A 16,671-nucleotide genomic window follows, 5' to 3' on the forward strand; every position below is an offset into this window, starting at 1 on the left:
TCTTCTTGTTCGCTGATTTCCTTTAATACAATGTTGCATATTTATTTACATAGTATATTAAGCAACTAACTCGTGATATTGTCTTATGTGGTTTGACAGGAATTTGTCACAGAAGAAGTACTTAAGCTGTATGGTCTGAAGCAAGATCAGAGTCAAAAGACTGACTGGCAGAAGATGCTCAAATTTGGCAGGAAGAAGAGGGACAGGGTTGATCACATTCTGGTAAGACCTAAACATTTTATTTTTCTATGTCTTTTAAATTTTTTAGGCATTTGCAGCATAAAATATCACACATGATGTCTTAATAGTATATTTAATATTATGGATGGAATTTAAACCAGTCTTTGTTATGTGGTGTTACGTTTTTTTGTAGGTGTCTCTAGAAAAAATGGCCTGTTTTTACCATTTGAGCAAATATTGTGCGTTTATATATTTAGGAGATTTTTTTATTAATTTACATAAACAATGAAACCTCATTTTTTTTAAATAAGCTGTGTCTCTGTTATGCAAGTAAATGCAGTAGTTAAGTTTTATTAGCATTTAACAATTTATGCATAAGACCAAAGCCTTTTATAAATGGAAAATCATTCATTTAAATTAGACTCTAGAGGAAAAAGTGATTTATTTTTTTTATCCTCCCCCCTAAAACAGGAAATTGAAGAGAATGTAAATTTTACATCAAGGTGTGAATGTTGTATTTTAGTTTTTTCTCCTAGTCATTGAAGTGAAGTCTGTTTTTGTTTATTAGGCCCAGGAACTCCATGAGGAGGAGGCCCAGTGGGTTAACTACGACGAGGACGAACTGTGTGTCAAGCTCCAGCTCGCAGACAGCATCTTCCAGACTTTGCTGAAGGACACTGCTAACACATTCACACTTATTTCTGACAAGAGAGCCAAAAGAGGAGCTCTCTCTTGACCGCCTGGATTTTGAATTATGGTCTGTTGCTCTTAGTCCTTTCTTGCAACTGAGAAATATAAACCACGTAACAACTCTTAAGACTTCACCCGAGCATTTCACAATAGAAAACCCCCCAAAGGCCTTCAGTTCAGTGTTTTTCTTACAGACAGACTCACTCCAGCTGTAGCTTTGATTTACTTATTTTCTTTTTGCTTCTAAGCAGTCAGGCCTTCCCAAAAAATAGCATCTTCTGACCTCCTAGCAAGAACTGGTTATTTTAAGAAGACTAAATGAGGTAGACATGAGAATATCCATGAATGCTGCTAAACTGTTTGTTCCATTGTGGGCTAAATGTACTTTCCACATGGAAGATCAGTACATTGATTGGATATATGTGGATTTTTAAAAAAAAGGTTAGTAATAGGTTTAAGCACTGCAACAGGAAATAGGTTTAGTGCCGTATGTTTACTAAGAACAAGCTTTGGCTTGTCATGTCCAGCTGAAGTAATTAGCCTGAAGATTGTGAGTTTTTTTTATAAGCAACATTTATATTGTAGACATAATTATGGCATGCCTTAACTTTGGCAAAAACAAACTTATGTCATCCCTAAAAATACTAAACACTGGCTGTAAAATGGTTTTAGTGTTAAGTTGAACCAGCGCAGCCCTCGCAACACAACATGGATGTAAAAACCCTTGTTTGTTTCTGATCAGCCTGCATTTTATCGGCACATTTAAAAAAAAAACAATCTTCATCTGTTTAATATTTTGCCCCCTTATTTATTTTATGGAAAAGCTTGATTGGGGATAAAAATAAAATCAAATCTAAGATGTAAATGATTTTTTTTCAACCTGTAGAAATGACATTTTTAACATGTAAAGAAAATCTAAAGTTATTATTAAAGCACAATTTTAAATGTGAATATAGCAATATATTAGATAAAAGGAACCAAGAGAAGAGCATAGAGAAACTGTTCTAGTCCTTGAAGCTGTAATGTTAATAATTAACTAAAACTATCTAACTGCTGTCCCTTTAATGCAATCACTGCATCCCACCTTCCTACTGGATGTAAATATTTGGTGTGGATTTCGACCTGGAATGAAAATACCTCCAGAGATTTGTGCTTGGTTATAGTAGGTTTTGTGCAAGCTGATTAAATTGATATGCAAGTGGGACACAAAACAGGCAGCAATTATGGAAGAATACTGAAATGCTGGATTTTTTAACCTTCCTGCCTACACTTAATTCATTTTCCCTAAACACAAAAAAAAGCGCTATTCCATTTTTATAAGTCTTTACCGGCAAAAAACTTGTCTTTGTAGCATCATGTGCTTTCCTGCAAAATGATCTTTAAACAAGCCTTATAAAGCACCCGGTGGGATTACTCAGAAAAAAAAAAGAAAAAAAAAATCTCCTTTTTCCATTAAAGTGCCTCCTGATTCTGTTGATGTTTCAGCATCCTTTGGACCTGTTGTTTTTTTTAAATGTCTGTTTTATCATCTGTATTCTACCATACTTTTTGCAAATGGACCTCAGAATGGCTGCTTTTCCTGTTTTCTTGTCCTCAATGTTCTGCCTTATCACTCTCTTATGTCAAGATTTAGTGAAGAACATTTTCACATCCCTCCTCATGCACCTCAGCATGAGGCGAACATCTAAGGAAATCTAAAGTAACCTTCACTGTGGATGAAAGCAGTGGACAGTCCAACCATGAGTGACTCCAGCCAACATGATTCACACTGTGAGTCTTTGCCCTGATGCCTCTTAGCACATAGGACTACATCCAAGGGCTCATTGGTTTTCTGCTGCTTTGGTCAAACAAAACTATGTACCAACTTTTTGTGACGTGTTTAAGAGGTCTTTAAAACCCTTATTGACTCTATAGCGAAAGTGACCTTAAATTAAGGAGGCGGAGGTGGTTCAACTGGTGTATGATGAGGAAAAAGACCACAACTCTTTGAAACCGGTAATCTCTATGCTGTAGAACTTTGTATGTTAATGATTAAATGAGTAGTTTTTGCAAGATGTTATGGAAAACCCTGGAATTGTCCCTTGAAATTGATTGTATATGGGATGAAGTTAAGTTCCCGTCTGAATCTATGCAGTATCTGGTCATCTTCCATTATTTTTAATGTAGAGACTAAGAAGCTTTTAAGCCCCTGATAGCATCAGGCTGTCCACTGACCTTTGGTCGGTTTTCTTCACAGAAATGTAGCGTAGCGTTGACCTTAGAAAGTATTTGGATTACTGTAAACAAACAAAAAAAGTTGAAATTGATGCAACATATTTATCTCAGTAGCTTAGCATAGAGCTCCTTGCCATATGTTTAGAAATGGTTGTGAATATTTATAATGTCCTGCGAGACTGATGGGTGTAAATATTCTGTTGATCCAGTTTGACCCACTGTTACTGTAACCTAAACAGTTGTTGTAAAATAAATACTGTTGATTTTTGAAAATATGTACATAGTATAGATTTGTTAACTAAATAAAATTTGAAACTGTAAATAAAGCATTCACTGTTTGTACTTGAACAAGTTTTCCCTTCAGTTTTTTTTATTTTTTTACTGGGTGGAATGTGTGCAAAGGTAATTACTTCAAGTTGTTTGGGGGCAGACAGCCGAGCGCAGGACTTTCATTATGTTTACTTTGGTAACTGAACTCGGATGTTGTGGTTTGTCTGCTGTTTTTTTGTGAAACCCAGGATAACATGTTATCATGGTGGTGATGAAGTTTTGGATTGTACCAAGTCATTTTTTTAAGGCATGACTCTGGTGGAGCTCTCCACTGTGAAATTGAAATGACAGATTAGTTCGTAAAAGATGATAAATGTAAGAGGATTTCTTTTTACAGTTCCTTTCTTACTGTAAAAACAAGACTTCAAAATAAAAGTTTCATTTAAATTACAGTTGTGTAGGGAAAAACGAATAAAAGATGGATACTTTAAGGTAATTTGTGTTAACACCAAAACCTGAGGAAATATCCACTGCAGAATTGCATAAATAAACTATTTTAAATTAAGTTCTGCAACTGAACTTATTGTGGTCAACTGCAATTTCAACAGTACATTTAGTAAAATCATTCATTTTGACAGCTAGAAAACCATCAATCCAGACAAATAAGACAACAAAAAAAATCCCCTCGACTCTATATCTGAAGAGCTTTGGGTGTTTTTCTCATTTAGATTTTTTTTATTTTTTTATCTAGAGCATAGTCTAATGCTCAAACTGCTAATATATATACGTATATATGATTTTGGTTGACGTTTGTTATCAGACTTGGCAACATTGTCAACTTAAAAATAAAAACAGAAAGATGGAAGCTTATTTAAAAAAAAAAAAAAAAAACAGGATTTGGATAAGTTGTTTACCCTCCATAAAAGTCATTTCATCCCAGTGCTGTGTGTCCCTAGCCCTGAACATCATCAATGACCCCTCACACCCCCACCATGGACTGTTCTCCCTGCTGCCCTCTGGAAAGATCTCTGAAGCATCCAATGCAGGGCCAGCAGGTTCTGCAACAGCTTCTTCCCCACTGCAATCAGACTGCTGAACTGTTGAAAAAACTCTAAATCATGTCACAGACTCTGCATCACACTGATAACACTAAACCAAAACACTGCATAAGTGCACCATATATATTTAATGTTCTGAACTTCCATATCAATGCGTTTTGGCACCATGTTTTTTGGTCACTGCAGCCCTTTATGAAATGAAAGCTCATTTTGCTGCTAAGCTGCCTCTCATTCACTGTCTAAAACACTCTGTATACAAAATGACAATAAAAGTTGTCTGTCTATAAGTTTCTTGAGGGACTTCTGGTCATTCCTTTTGTTTAAGCAGCAAATGCAGGGATTATATCATCATGGGTCACATTGAGTGGATATCTGAAACAAGTGTTTCCCAGATGAACGCAATCTATGTCAAATAATCTAATAATAAATGTGCTGCATCATCAGTCATTAAAGTTCCTTCCTGTGGGCGTGAGCTGCAGCGCCTACACCTCAGATTAACTTTTTAGTCATCAGGTGGAAGAGAGGAGTTTTTTTTCTCACTGTGGATTTGGCCCTTTGCTCGGCAGTGGGAGGGCCCACTCATGGAGCTGACCTTAAAAAAACAAACCAAGTGGGTAGAACAAGTTGAGTGAAGTTTGTGACAGTGGTTCAAACTGCTGCAGCTCGGATCGGGAAGATGGCGCGGCGCAGCGGCCGTGCCACGTCTCGGTTTATTAAACTACAGGAGATGAACCTGAGAATGATTGCAGCCTTATTCTTCTTTGTGTGTCTCGCTTTTCCTCCCGCTGCTGAAGCCGGACTGTACACAGCTTCAGACCAGATCGTGCTGCTGTCTCAGCAGAATGTGGGCTCGGTTCTGGTGAACTCCTCAGCTGCCACTGTCGTGGAGTTTTACGCGTCGTGGTGCGGCCACTGCATCTCATTCTCTCCCATTTACAAGAAGCTGGCCAGAGACATCAAAGGTTGGTATGGAAACGGTCCTTGTTTCATCTACATTTCCACAATATATCTTTATTTTTAAATGCATTGTTTCCCCGCTTGTTGGCACAAAATAAAAGCTTTAAACTTATCAAGAAAGGCATAATTTCAATCATCACACATGCTTTTAGCAATAAGGAGATCACTATGAAGATCACTGTAACTCTAACTAGCAGAGAAATCTGCAGTTTAAAACTTTCCCTGTTAGGGAGGGGTGAAAATTTTGTTCAGGGCACAAGTGATATATGAGGCTATTTTGCCCTCCCACCCACCTACACTAACATAGGGCACCAAAAAACACTTGGAATGTTTAAATGTCTAATGTTTCATAAAATGGCACAAAAACCATAGAATTATATTGATTTAAGGTTAAAGACGCCAATTTTGCTCTTAACTTTTACTAAATGAGAAAGGAAGTAAAGGCACGACCTGCTTACAATCTTACCACAAAAACTCTTTTTTTAAAATTGCAAAGTTGTCACATCCAGACCCTGTAGAACTAGATTATATAGACCTCCTCCAAGGGATTTTAGTTGGCTTTTTAATCAGCTGTGATATAAAATGATCCTTATGAACTGTCAATTAGGGACGGCTGTAAAAGTAAAGGCTTTATAATGAAAGCAGTGGGACTTTCTTTTTCATAATCTAGGTTTTATCATAAAGTTCTGTGGGAATAATGTTTTTCTTGGCACTAAACAGAAAAGTTTATATTAGAGCTCTCAAGAAGAGTGCATCATTTCTGACTGAACAACAATGTCAAGGTCTTTAAAATATAAGCTCATATAGTTTGTTTTTTTAAGTCTCACCTTTGAAATGTTGAAATTGATTTCTGCTTCAGATTGTGTCAGAAACCCTCAGCAAAAAGTAATATACTTGAAGTAAATTCTATTAAGAATACTAAGTATAAGTTAAGGAAGTATGCCGAACAATGTACTTTTAGTGTACTTGAAGTATTACTAAAGTAATAATTCTTCGAACTAAATTGTGACATTTTAAAGTTTACTAAAGTATACTTAAAGTATACTTTAGTAAACAATAAAGTAAACAATAGTATAGTCAAGTACACTTGACTATACTGTTGTTAAGTATATGAAATATAGTTTAGAATAAGTAAACTCTAAGTGCACTGCCTGATTTTAAGTATGAAATTAGTGCACTTTTAGTATACTTGAATAAACTACTTTTTGCTAAGGGAATGCATCTGACAGTTTAAACCACAATATGTCTTTTTGTTATTTTATTTTTTAAACCACTTCAGAAAGTTACTGTTAAATATTTATAATTGCAAATGCATAATTTATATTACAGTATTGCATCGGCACATTAGTTTAATTTAGTTTTTCAGCATGGAGGCTGGAGGGGCAGCAAGTTATTTTTGTCTGTTAAATAGAGCATGTGATCTAATTAAATAGTTTGTATCTAGCTCTATATTGTGACTCTTCATAACATCATGTTAAGGTTCTTTCTGAAGCTCATTTACAGAACAGTGAGAATAAATATCAGAGAATATTAGTAACGCGTAAATATTGTGATAAGGACAGTAGCCATTGGCATCTAACTGCTGGCTCTGTAGGATTAAATGTAATACCTGATGACACTTTAAAGTGTAACTCACCCCAAAGTCTACTTTTGTTGCAGATAAAGAGGCTCTATGAGGTGATTTTTTTTTTTTCACATTTACATATATTTTCTTGTTCTGCAATATTTGTCTCAAAACGTTCATAGCGCAGGCCTAAGTGGTAACACTGTGGTTATTATAGTGAATTTTCATAATAGGCCAAAGGTATGTGCTGGTACACACTCCTTTCACTAATACAGACTTTAATTATATTATCCCCACATGAGTTATAAATTCAGCTCATCAGACACATCCCTCCATGGCAAGTAATTCTGTCCTCTGCCGCCTTGGCAGCACCAGCTTCAGCCTTTCGAGGAGCTTAAACCAATAAGGTTCTGGTCACCTGGACTCCACAGCCTCTATCCTGGAGGGATGTGAAAAATACAGTTGGGTGCTTAGAATCAATTGGAGGGTGCTTCTAACCTTTCCATTCCAACAGCAATGTCCCAATTTTAAATTTTTGTTTCCTAATATCGCTCAGTCAGCTGACCAAAAGAAGCCATCGAATACCAACAAAGAGAATTCACAGGAGTGTGTGTATAGCCATCTGTTTGCACAGCTGCATTTAAAGTGTAGCTGAACCGTAATAAAAAGACAGTTGGCTACGTGCAACACTTGTGCTCGGATCGTTTTATGCAAAAGACGGCTCATCGGCAACATATTTAAACTTTAATGAACTCAGGAGAGCAAGAGCAATGGTGTTGTTCTATGATTAGGAATTGTGTTCCCCTTGCCTCCTAGGCGCACTTTCCATGGGAAAAGCAAAGCCTCTTTTTTTTTTTTACTTCCTTCTACATTCCGTTTTAACAGACACCTGCCTCGTTTCATAGAAATTCATGATAGAGCGCATTTATCTTGACCTGCTAGATTTAGAGTTTAAATTTTAATAATTTTCTTTAAATTTGGGATTTTTTTTTGTATGATGAAATCCACTGACTGAAACGCGGTTATCCAATCTCTTTCCTCTTCTGTCCACTTATAAAACATCACTACTTTCATGTCCAGCTGAGTAAATTCTATGTGTAGTAAACAATGCAGGTACTTCTGTCTGCCTGCAGCAGTTCAACACCTGTTGAACTGCTTTTACCTCCAGCTCCACCACACAGCCTATTGTCATAAAATGTTTCTAAAATACTGGTTTTATTTCAGTATAAGTACCTGCATCATCAGACTTTGGGTATATATATATATATAAATATATTTTAATCAGGTTTTCAGGGATAAAGCTTCATGTGATAGTGTAACCCTGAGAAAAGAACACCCAAAAGATTTGTATTAGACTTGTTAGGTTTGATATTTATGAGCTGGTTGAAAATTACCATGTAATAATTTTTCAATCTTTTTAAAGCATTTAAGTGTTTATGACCCTTCCCCTTAAAAAGCAGGAAGCAGAATTGTTCAAATAAAAGATTAAAAAATCCAACCCTGTTGAAAAATCCTCCATGTCATCTATCCACGGCATAGCTGCCAACATCCCTCTTCGTACTCCATGCTTCAGTAACGCTAGGCTAGTCACCACTCTTTCTTTCTTCTTGACAACGCCCCCATTTAACCCCCCTTATAATTTTTCTGTTGCCTTGGTAATGTTTTTTCATGGGATGGGTTAAACTGAAATGAAGTGCAAATATAAGGTATATATCGTTTGTTTCTATCTGATACATTAAGTAGAAAAAACATTGCAGAAGAAAGAAAACACAAACACAAAACAGCCAGAAACTCAGACAGAAGAGTAATGACATTATGTATGGATCATGGAGCTCTGGAATGAATGCCTTCTGCTATTAACAGAGACTGATAAGGTATTGAATCAAAATACTCTAAGTTCTATTGTCAGTTCATATTATGATGGGGAAGTCAGGAAAACTTGTTTCAGAGCAGTAGTTTTGGATACCAAACAGATAGGCACCTATAAGGCTTTTAAAGTGCTCGATTAAATTCAGCCTTTCTCTAATGCCACCGCAGACAAAACAATAATAACTGGTCAACAAACCAAATAAAAAAATATCTACAGGTACATTCTGCTCCTACGTTAACCAGTATTTTGGTTCTAATAATAACTGTTCACCATATTTCCATTTTGTCCAACAGTTTATTCATGGTACTTTTGTAAAATAAAGCATCCATGAATAGAAGTAATTCAAACTTCACGTTTCAGTTTTTGTTTGGCATTCAAGTGTACTGCACTAATCTAAATATTGATTCACACCTCCTACACTAGAAAGAATCTAAATCTAGATAAGTAATTTTTGCTTAAAATAAATGCATTACTTCTTGGATTGAGGAGGTAAAAGAGACATTCTGCCAATTAAACAAGACAATTTACACTTAAAATAAGAAAACACAATTGTTTTTTCTTATTTTAAGTGCATATTATGTATTTATCTTATTTTAAGAGTAAAAATAGTCATTCCATTGGAAAACTATCTCATTTACCTACTCAAATTAAGGGTAAGTACACTTAATTGAAGAATGTTTTACTTTTTTCTAGATCATTTTTTGCAGTGTATACTTATTTAGCATGTCTGCTCTTTTTCTTACATCAAAATTTCATGTGGCCCTAAACAGTCTTTTCCAATGTAATTTAGGCTTAAACTCATACAAACTTTATTTTCATTTTGTATACAGAGTGTATTCAAAATTAAATTTGATTTATACAGCTTTTTGACTGTGAATGAGCTGCAGCTTAGCAGTTAAATTAACATTTCCATTCATAAAGTGCAGTAGTGATCAAAATGTAAAGAGTGTAGGAGAGACATGGTGCAAAAGGCACTGATATGGAAGGTTCAGAGCAGTGCAAAAATAAATCAATAGATATGGTGCAAAATGCAGTAGAAACATTGAGTTAAGTTCTATTTTGAAGAAATAAGGTTGAGGTTGAGGTTGAAAGCGGGTTAAAAAAAATGTCAGTCTTTCATTCCTTTGGCTCAGATGCTGAGAAAAGAACAGGTTAAAATGCAAGCAGATGTTTTGTACTCACAGTTAACGTACAAAAACAAAATGTTATCAGTAGTGACCTCATCAGAGCCATCTGTTCAGACTTTGACTTTGAGGTTTTGTGCTCTCAAAATTCAAGTTTGAGTCACACATCTTTTTGACAGTAAGAAAAACATTACAGGTTATAATTGTGCAATTCCAGATGACATTTCATCATCTATATTAGGGCTGAAAAAATTAATTGTGATCAATTAATTTGATGAAATACTCATCAACTAATTTAATGATTTAGTAATCGTTAACTGGAGTATAGAGACGCTAACATGTGCTGATAGAGAAACTTACCTTGAAAAGCAACTATACCAAAACTGTAAAAAAATTTAAAAAAAAAGTAAACATTTTACATTTAAGATAAAGCTTTTTCGACTGTCAATATGCTCTTTCCAGAACTCCTCAAGCGGAAAAGCTTTATTTTAACTTGGTATAATTCCACAAAAACAGTTTTTTAAGGAACCTTCTGCTATCCAATTATTAATCGATTAATCGAAAATAATAATCAAGAGATTAATCAATTAGCAAAATAATTGTTACTTGCAGCCCAAATGTGTGTGTATGTATGTGTATATGTGTGTATATATATATATATATATATATATATATATATATATATATATTATAATGGTGTCTGTTTTTTGAGAGATGTGCCTATTATTGTGTAAGAAGTGCATTGTAAAAATGAAAACATGCATTTGGTACATTCAATACCTTCTTTAGAGCATAGATGAGGAAAGGCTTCTGAGAAACCTAAAGGTGCAGCCAGTCATTCGGATCATTTCTTAGCATGACTCATCAGCTCCTGTGCAAACATACAGAGTCAACACATGGTCCAGTGACATGGCTCTAAATGTTTACTGTTGCTGTCTCACCTTCTGTCTCATATATCTCTTCCTCAGAGTGGAAACCAGCAGTGAACATTGCTGCTGTAGACTGTGCTGCTGATGAAAACATACAAATTTGCATGAACTACAAAATCAGCGGATACCCCACCATAAAGGTATTTAAATGGTTAACATGCACCAATGTACTGTGCTTTTTCGCAAATCTGCAGTTTTGTTTGGGTTACTTAAAGACATTTCTTTGTTAAAAACAAAACAAAATGTCTATTAATTTCATTTTAGTTATTATTTCCCCTACGATCCACAAAGAACCACATGATTTACTGCATCCAAAGAAGCTGGGGGGGGATGCAAGTAGAGATGGTAGATAAAATATGATCCACAATTTGAAGCAAGACAAAGCAAAGTGTTGTGAGAGCTTTAGAAAAACAAAACTTATAGAATAAGTCGTGTAAACAAACCAAACTTATGCTTAAGATGAAAAGCTGTGAAATGACTTAAAAACCTCAATTAATGCACCTTTAACACATAAAATAAGTTGAAACTACATTTCAATTTAGATTTAACATTTTATTTCAAATAAGAATTAATGAATCACACAAATAACTTATCCCCCTGACATGTAATGACCTGCACTTACCTGTGTTGCTGTAGAATATTTAGATGTGTTCTTTTAGTAGGAAGGCCAACTCAGCACAGTCTCTTTTTTGTTTGTATTGACTAACTGTAAGTGCAGGAGTCTAACGGATTTGCTTTAACTTTTCACTGAGCTCCCTTTTTAATCCTCATGTGTTCAATTAGTCAGATGTCCACAACAAAACCTGCTGTTTTTATTTAATTTTTAAATATATTTTTTTTAGGTTTTTTTTTTTTTTTTTTTTTTTTTTTAAGGTTGTCATAACCTTTGGACAGATGATTGGGTATATTTGCTTTGTCACTAAAGTAACGCATCACAAACTTTCTATTGATTAGTGAAGTTGATGAATGATTTATAGATCAGTGATGTTCTTAAATGATCCGCAGAAACAATCCTGCTGGAAGTGTCTGCATTTGTGTAAAGTTTTTTCCCAATGAAACAAAGAGGTCCTTCTATTTGAGCTTACAGGGCAGCTTTAACATCTGCGACTCATTTCAAGCAGAAGGGATTTGGAGGTTGAGGCAGGGAGAGAGAGAAACCCCTCCTCTTTTGTAAAACTTCAGTTTTGATCTCTCATGGTCATGTGAGGGTTGACTAATCTGCTCCCACTTTTTTTTTTTTTTTTCCCCTTTACAGTTCTTCCATGCCTACTCGACAGCTGATTCAGCAGGGGTGCCATACAGAGGTATCAATACCCACAGTGAAACAAATAATGAAGCCAGAAGTTTATGCACTTTCTTTTTATATTGAATATATATTTATCACGATACAGGACAAAATAACATATATTAAGGTAAACAGATCTGCCTTTAAATCTTTTATTTTTTTTTTTTTATCACTTTCTCATTATATCATCCTTGCTAAATGGCAGAGTTTTTCTTCTAGGCCTACTGTGGTTGTTCGTATTTGTGTTTAGGGAGCTACTCAGTCACCACTGTTTCCCATCAGTGAATTAAATCCACCTAGAGTGCATGTAGAAAAGCATCAAAGCCTCTTGATTTCCAGGTTTTTCCCGTGATGTTCGAAATCTTCGGCAGCGGATCATAGACAGCCTGGAGTCTCATGGCGAGCCGTGGCCCCCTGCCTGCCCCCCGCTGGAGCCTACCAGGTACTAGTTGTTTTCAAAAGAGGGAAACCACATCTAATTTTCTGTAATATACAGCATTTGTTATGGATTGACTCATTTTGCAAACCACAAAAGGGACACATGATGTATTTGTTTATCTTAAAGGTATAGTGGAGGATGTTCTTTTTGCGGGTGGATCATCAAAATAAGTGGTCCTCCTAATTGTCAATCATTCTGGTGATATGTTTACGTAAGGCCATCTTATGTGCTCGTCCCCAGTTTCACTTACTGATGAGTAAGTGAAGATGAGTGACATAGTGGAAAAATTGCAAATCTTCTTTTAGAAGGTAAGCTTGTATGAGCGATGCAAACAGCAACTTTTAAACAGAGAGTGCACGAGGAGAAATGTGCTTGTGCACGCTCTCGCATACGTTTAATATTTATTCCCTCTCGGGAATAGGTACAGGGTTTTGCATGTGCTTTTTTTTCTTGTTAAACAGTTTTTATTGAGGAATCATACATGAAAATTGAAACATCAACAATACACATTTGTCCTCTTTTTTTATGTGAACAAACAAAAAAAACATAAAGACAATACAAAATCAAAACCAAACAAAAGTGACATAATTAAACAAGAACATTCTCAACCCCCCCCCCAGCCCACCCTCTCTCCCTTTCCCTGGGACTAACATCTTATCACACAGAGAATCAAAGCAAATTCTCTTCAAATAGAGTTATTAATATATTGCTGAAGGGGTTGCCAGGTTCTGTTGAATCGTTTTAAGTTATTTGCTAACGAGAACCGTATTCTTTCCAGATCAGAGAGCCTTACCAGTTCCTCCAGCCATAATTTAACCAATGGAACCTCTGATTTTTTCCAGAACATCAACACTAGCTTTTTCCCTATGATAAAGGCATAAGATAATAGCTGTCGTTGGTATTTATTAAAGTTGAGAAAACTGAACAGAAACTCCGAGCACAATCAGAAATGGGTCCAGCCTCAACTCGATTCTAAGCATATCTGATAAGGTTTTGAATATGCCAGACCAAAATGGGGTTAATTTTGTACACAAACAATAAGAATGAAGAAGTGTGGCTTCTTCGATATGGCATTTGTCACACAGTGGGGATGTATTAGGGAAAATTTTATGTAACTTCACCTTGCAGTAATGAAGCCTGTGCATGATTTTAAATTGAATAAGACAATGTCTAGAGTTGGCTGAACAATTGTGAATATTTTCTAGTGCAGCCTTCCAGAGTTCGTCACTTATCTCCATTCCTAATTCCTGCTCCCAGCTTGTTCTAAGGCCCCGCATGGACGGCAAGGATCTGGATAGTAACAGATTATAAATCTGGGATATTAGATGTCCTTCTCCACCACCTAGCTTAAAGAGTTCGTCAAATTCGTTAGGTAATATATTCTCTAGAGTGCGCATGTGTTTTTTGACATATGCCCTGACCTGCAGGTGCATGTGCTTTTTTTTAAGTGGAGAGGGTGGGTCTTTTCAAAAATTCTGGAAAATCCTCCACTATACCTTTAAATAGAAAGTGTATCATTTGAGAAATTGCTGTTAATAGGAAAGGCCTAAAAGGGATAGCCAACAACTTCCTACTCAGCAGGGTTTTAATTGCTCTATTGCTACTGCAAGCCCATGCTACTCTGCTGGATGACACTCCTCTGCAAAAATGCAGACACAAGCCTCAGCAGCCAACATGCAGCTTATTTTAATGATAAGCAGGAAAACCAAACAGGAAGTGTTTATTTCTGTTCTGACCGTTGCGAAGAAGACACAGTTGCTCCGACTTTGTATTGCACTGTCCTGCAATGTTAAATGTCTAAAAACTGTTGAAGGCCAATGGACATTTTTGCAGTTATTGTTTATTCTCACGTGATTTTTTTTATTGTATAAGGATTGAAAAAAAGTTATTAGCTAATTGTCTGAGTGTATTTATTTATTTTATGGTGACATAACATGTATTCTCTTTGCATTTCCAGTGCCATTTAGAGGGATCTATATAGACCTGCTCCATCTGAGATTTTGCTTTGATGTTGCTGGTGTATTCAATTTAACAGCAGATCTGTTCAATGTCTTTCATTTCTCAGTGAAACGGAGATCAACAACTTCTTTGAAACCAACACGGTTCAACACCTGGCTTTGATCTTTGAAGATGCAAAATCCTACATAGGCAGAGAGGTAAAGATCCATGTCATCATCCTTCTCTGAGGTCTAATCTTTTTTTTATTTAAGCTCCTTCCCTGTAATCACTACAATTAATGTGTTTTATTCACTAACCCTTTGCAGGGAAATTAATCCTTCCCTCTATTTTAATTACTTTTAAAATAAACCGTGACGAACATCTAGGTCATTTTAAATTTATCTTGATTTTGAATAGAATGATCGTACAATTTTATAGAAATAAAAAAAAAAAAATGTTTTTGAATTTTCTCAAATCCAACCACGGCCAAATTTCGACATACAAGCTCAAATATATAGATACAGCTTGTCTAAAATTTAGGTTTAAACCCCCATAACAATTAGTAGGAAACCAAATGTTTTTGTAGCTATAAACAAGGACATTCTATAAACAATCTTAGTAGAATTGAATGAGCTCAGTTGGTTTTGTTTTCTTTAAATGTGTGTAACTGACTTTGAAAACAGACTGATCTGAACTGCATTTAAATGTGCTGATTTCCTCAGTGATTTATTTTAAAGGGACAAAAGGTTAAACTTTTTGTGTGCTTTATCTGTTTGAAATATTTTTCCTTTTGGAGCACCTGGTTCTATCCAAGTTTTATTATCTGACCAAAATCATCACTCTTAAGGGAAAGGGAAAGATAGTTAAAGTTTGGAATGTGCTGCATTGCATAAAATAGAAGATACCTAAAAATTTTCACTTCCTCCAATCAACAGCTGGAAAGTGAAAATCTGAACAACAATGTGCTCTTACTGTATTCTGATGCTCTAACAAGCCATATGCTCCCTTGTGGGTCCCTTGTGTTTCTTCTGCAACTTGGTCTGGGATATTTTTATAGCCCCTATGAGTATTTCTTACTCAGTGTGGATTAGAGAAAATTAAAAGATTTTAAACTGGGGCATCCAGATATTGTTTACGTCTTTGGATTTTTATGCTGTTTATTCATTAAAACCACAAAAAAAAAATCTACTTATAGAACGCTAAAAGGTATGAACCATTACAACATTCACACATGTGGTATATGTATTTACTGGCATTTTACATGAACAGGTGATCCTGGACCTGCTGCAGTTTGAGAACGTTACTGTGAGGAGGGTGCTGAACACGGAAAGCGGTCTGGTGGCCAAACTGGGAGTGACGGAGTTTCCCTCCTGTTACCTCTATTATCCAGATGGTAACTTTACCAGACTCAGAGTGTAAGTGTTTCTGCAGTGTTCCTCTTTCACAACACGGGTGTTGTAACCACACTAGACCACAGTTTACTCAACTGTCTGTTCTCTGTCACAATAAGCCTTTCTGGAGTACTGTGAACACTGTGGCTAAAATTGTTGGACACCATCTCTTGGTCTAATCCAGTTAGTTTAACAAATTAAATAATCAGCTTGAACAGCTAACAAAATTGTTTGCTTTACTTTCAAATCGATGCAATTCACTTTATTTCTATAGCGCCAATTTACAACAAATCTTCTCAAGGCACTTTAAAGAGACTTAAAAGAGTTGATTGCATCCAGTCATTCACTTGAAAGACATGCTCCTCCTGGATCAGCCTGTGGCAACCATTTACACTTGCATCTTACCTTTGACTCTTCAGCAATCCTTTAAACCGAGCATGCATCTAGTGACAGTGGAGAGGAAAACTGCATTTTAACAGAAGAAAACCTCCAGCAGAACCAGGCTTAGAGTGAGAGGTTTAGGCAAACTGGGGTTCAAGGAAGCAGAAGAAGACTTACAGAAAGAAGCAGAGATTAAAAAAGGTAGCAGTCAAATAGCTTCAGAGGTGGCCCCATTTGGATAGACTTAGCCAGGCAGACGAGCTCCAAACCAATTCTGCTAGTCAAAGTAAAAGAAACAGGACTACACTGGAAACAGGCAAAGCTCCAGCATCTATAAACAGAGATGAATATATTTAAATCAAGGATCGAGTAACAATTGGA

The 16,671-nt window shown here is 35.8% G+C and overlaps 2 protein-coding genes across 4 annotated transcripts in view; both read left to right on the top strand.

Moving 5' to 3' along the window:
* Nucleotides 1-4,030, top strand: part of cep350 (centrosomal protein 350kDa) — a 34,990-nt gene extending 30,960 nt beyond the window's left edge. For 2 of the 3 annotated variants that reach the window (XM_015399577.1, XM_015399585.1), the window contains 2 exons: nt 100-222; nt 749-4,030. In XM_015399577.1, coding sequence (XP_015255063.1) covers nt 100-222; nt 749-916 — 291 coding nt within the window. In that variant the 3' untranslated portion in view covers nt 917-4,030. The remainder of the gene's footprint in view (nt 1-99; nt 223-748) is intronic. The other variant, XM_015399594.1, reaches the window with a different exon arrangement.
* A 1,019-nt stretch (nt 4,031-5,049) lies between these two features.
* LOC107100542 (sulfhydryl oxidase 1-like) overlaps nt 5,050-16,671 on the top strand; it is a 39,170-nt gene continuing 27,548 nt past the window's right edge. Inside the window, exons 1-6 of the mRNA XM_015399066.1 lie at nt 5,050-5,374; nt 10,896-10,996; nt 12,112-12,160; nt 12,481-12,583; nt 14,646-14,736; nt 15,788-15,933. Of these exons, the coding sequence (XP_015254552.1) occupies nt 5,089-5,374; nt 10,896-10,996; nt 12,112-12,160; nt 12,481-12,583; nt 14,646-14,736; nt 15,788-15,933 (776 nt within the window). The 5' untranslated portion in view covers nt 5,050-5,088. The remainder of the gene's footprint in view (nt 5,375-10,895; nt 10,997-12,111; nt 12,161-12,480; nt 12,584-14,645; nt 14,737-15,787; nt 15,934-16,671) is intronic.

Source organism: Cyprinodon variegatus, unplaced genomic scaffold, assembly GCF_000732505.1.
Source record: "Cyprinodon variegatus isolate N-32 unplaced genomic scaffold, C_variegatus-1.0 Scaffold30, whole genome shotgun sequence".
NCBI classification, from domain to species: domain Eukaryota; kingdom Metazoa; phylum Chordata; class Actinopteri; order Cyprinodontiformes; family Cyprinodontidae; genus Cyprinodon; species Cyprinodon variegatus.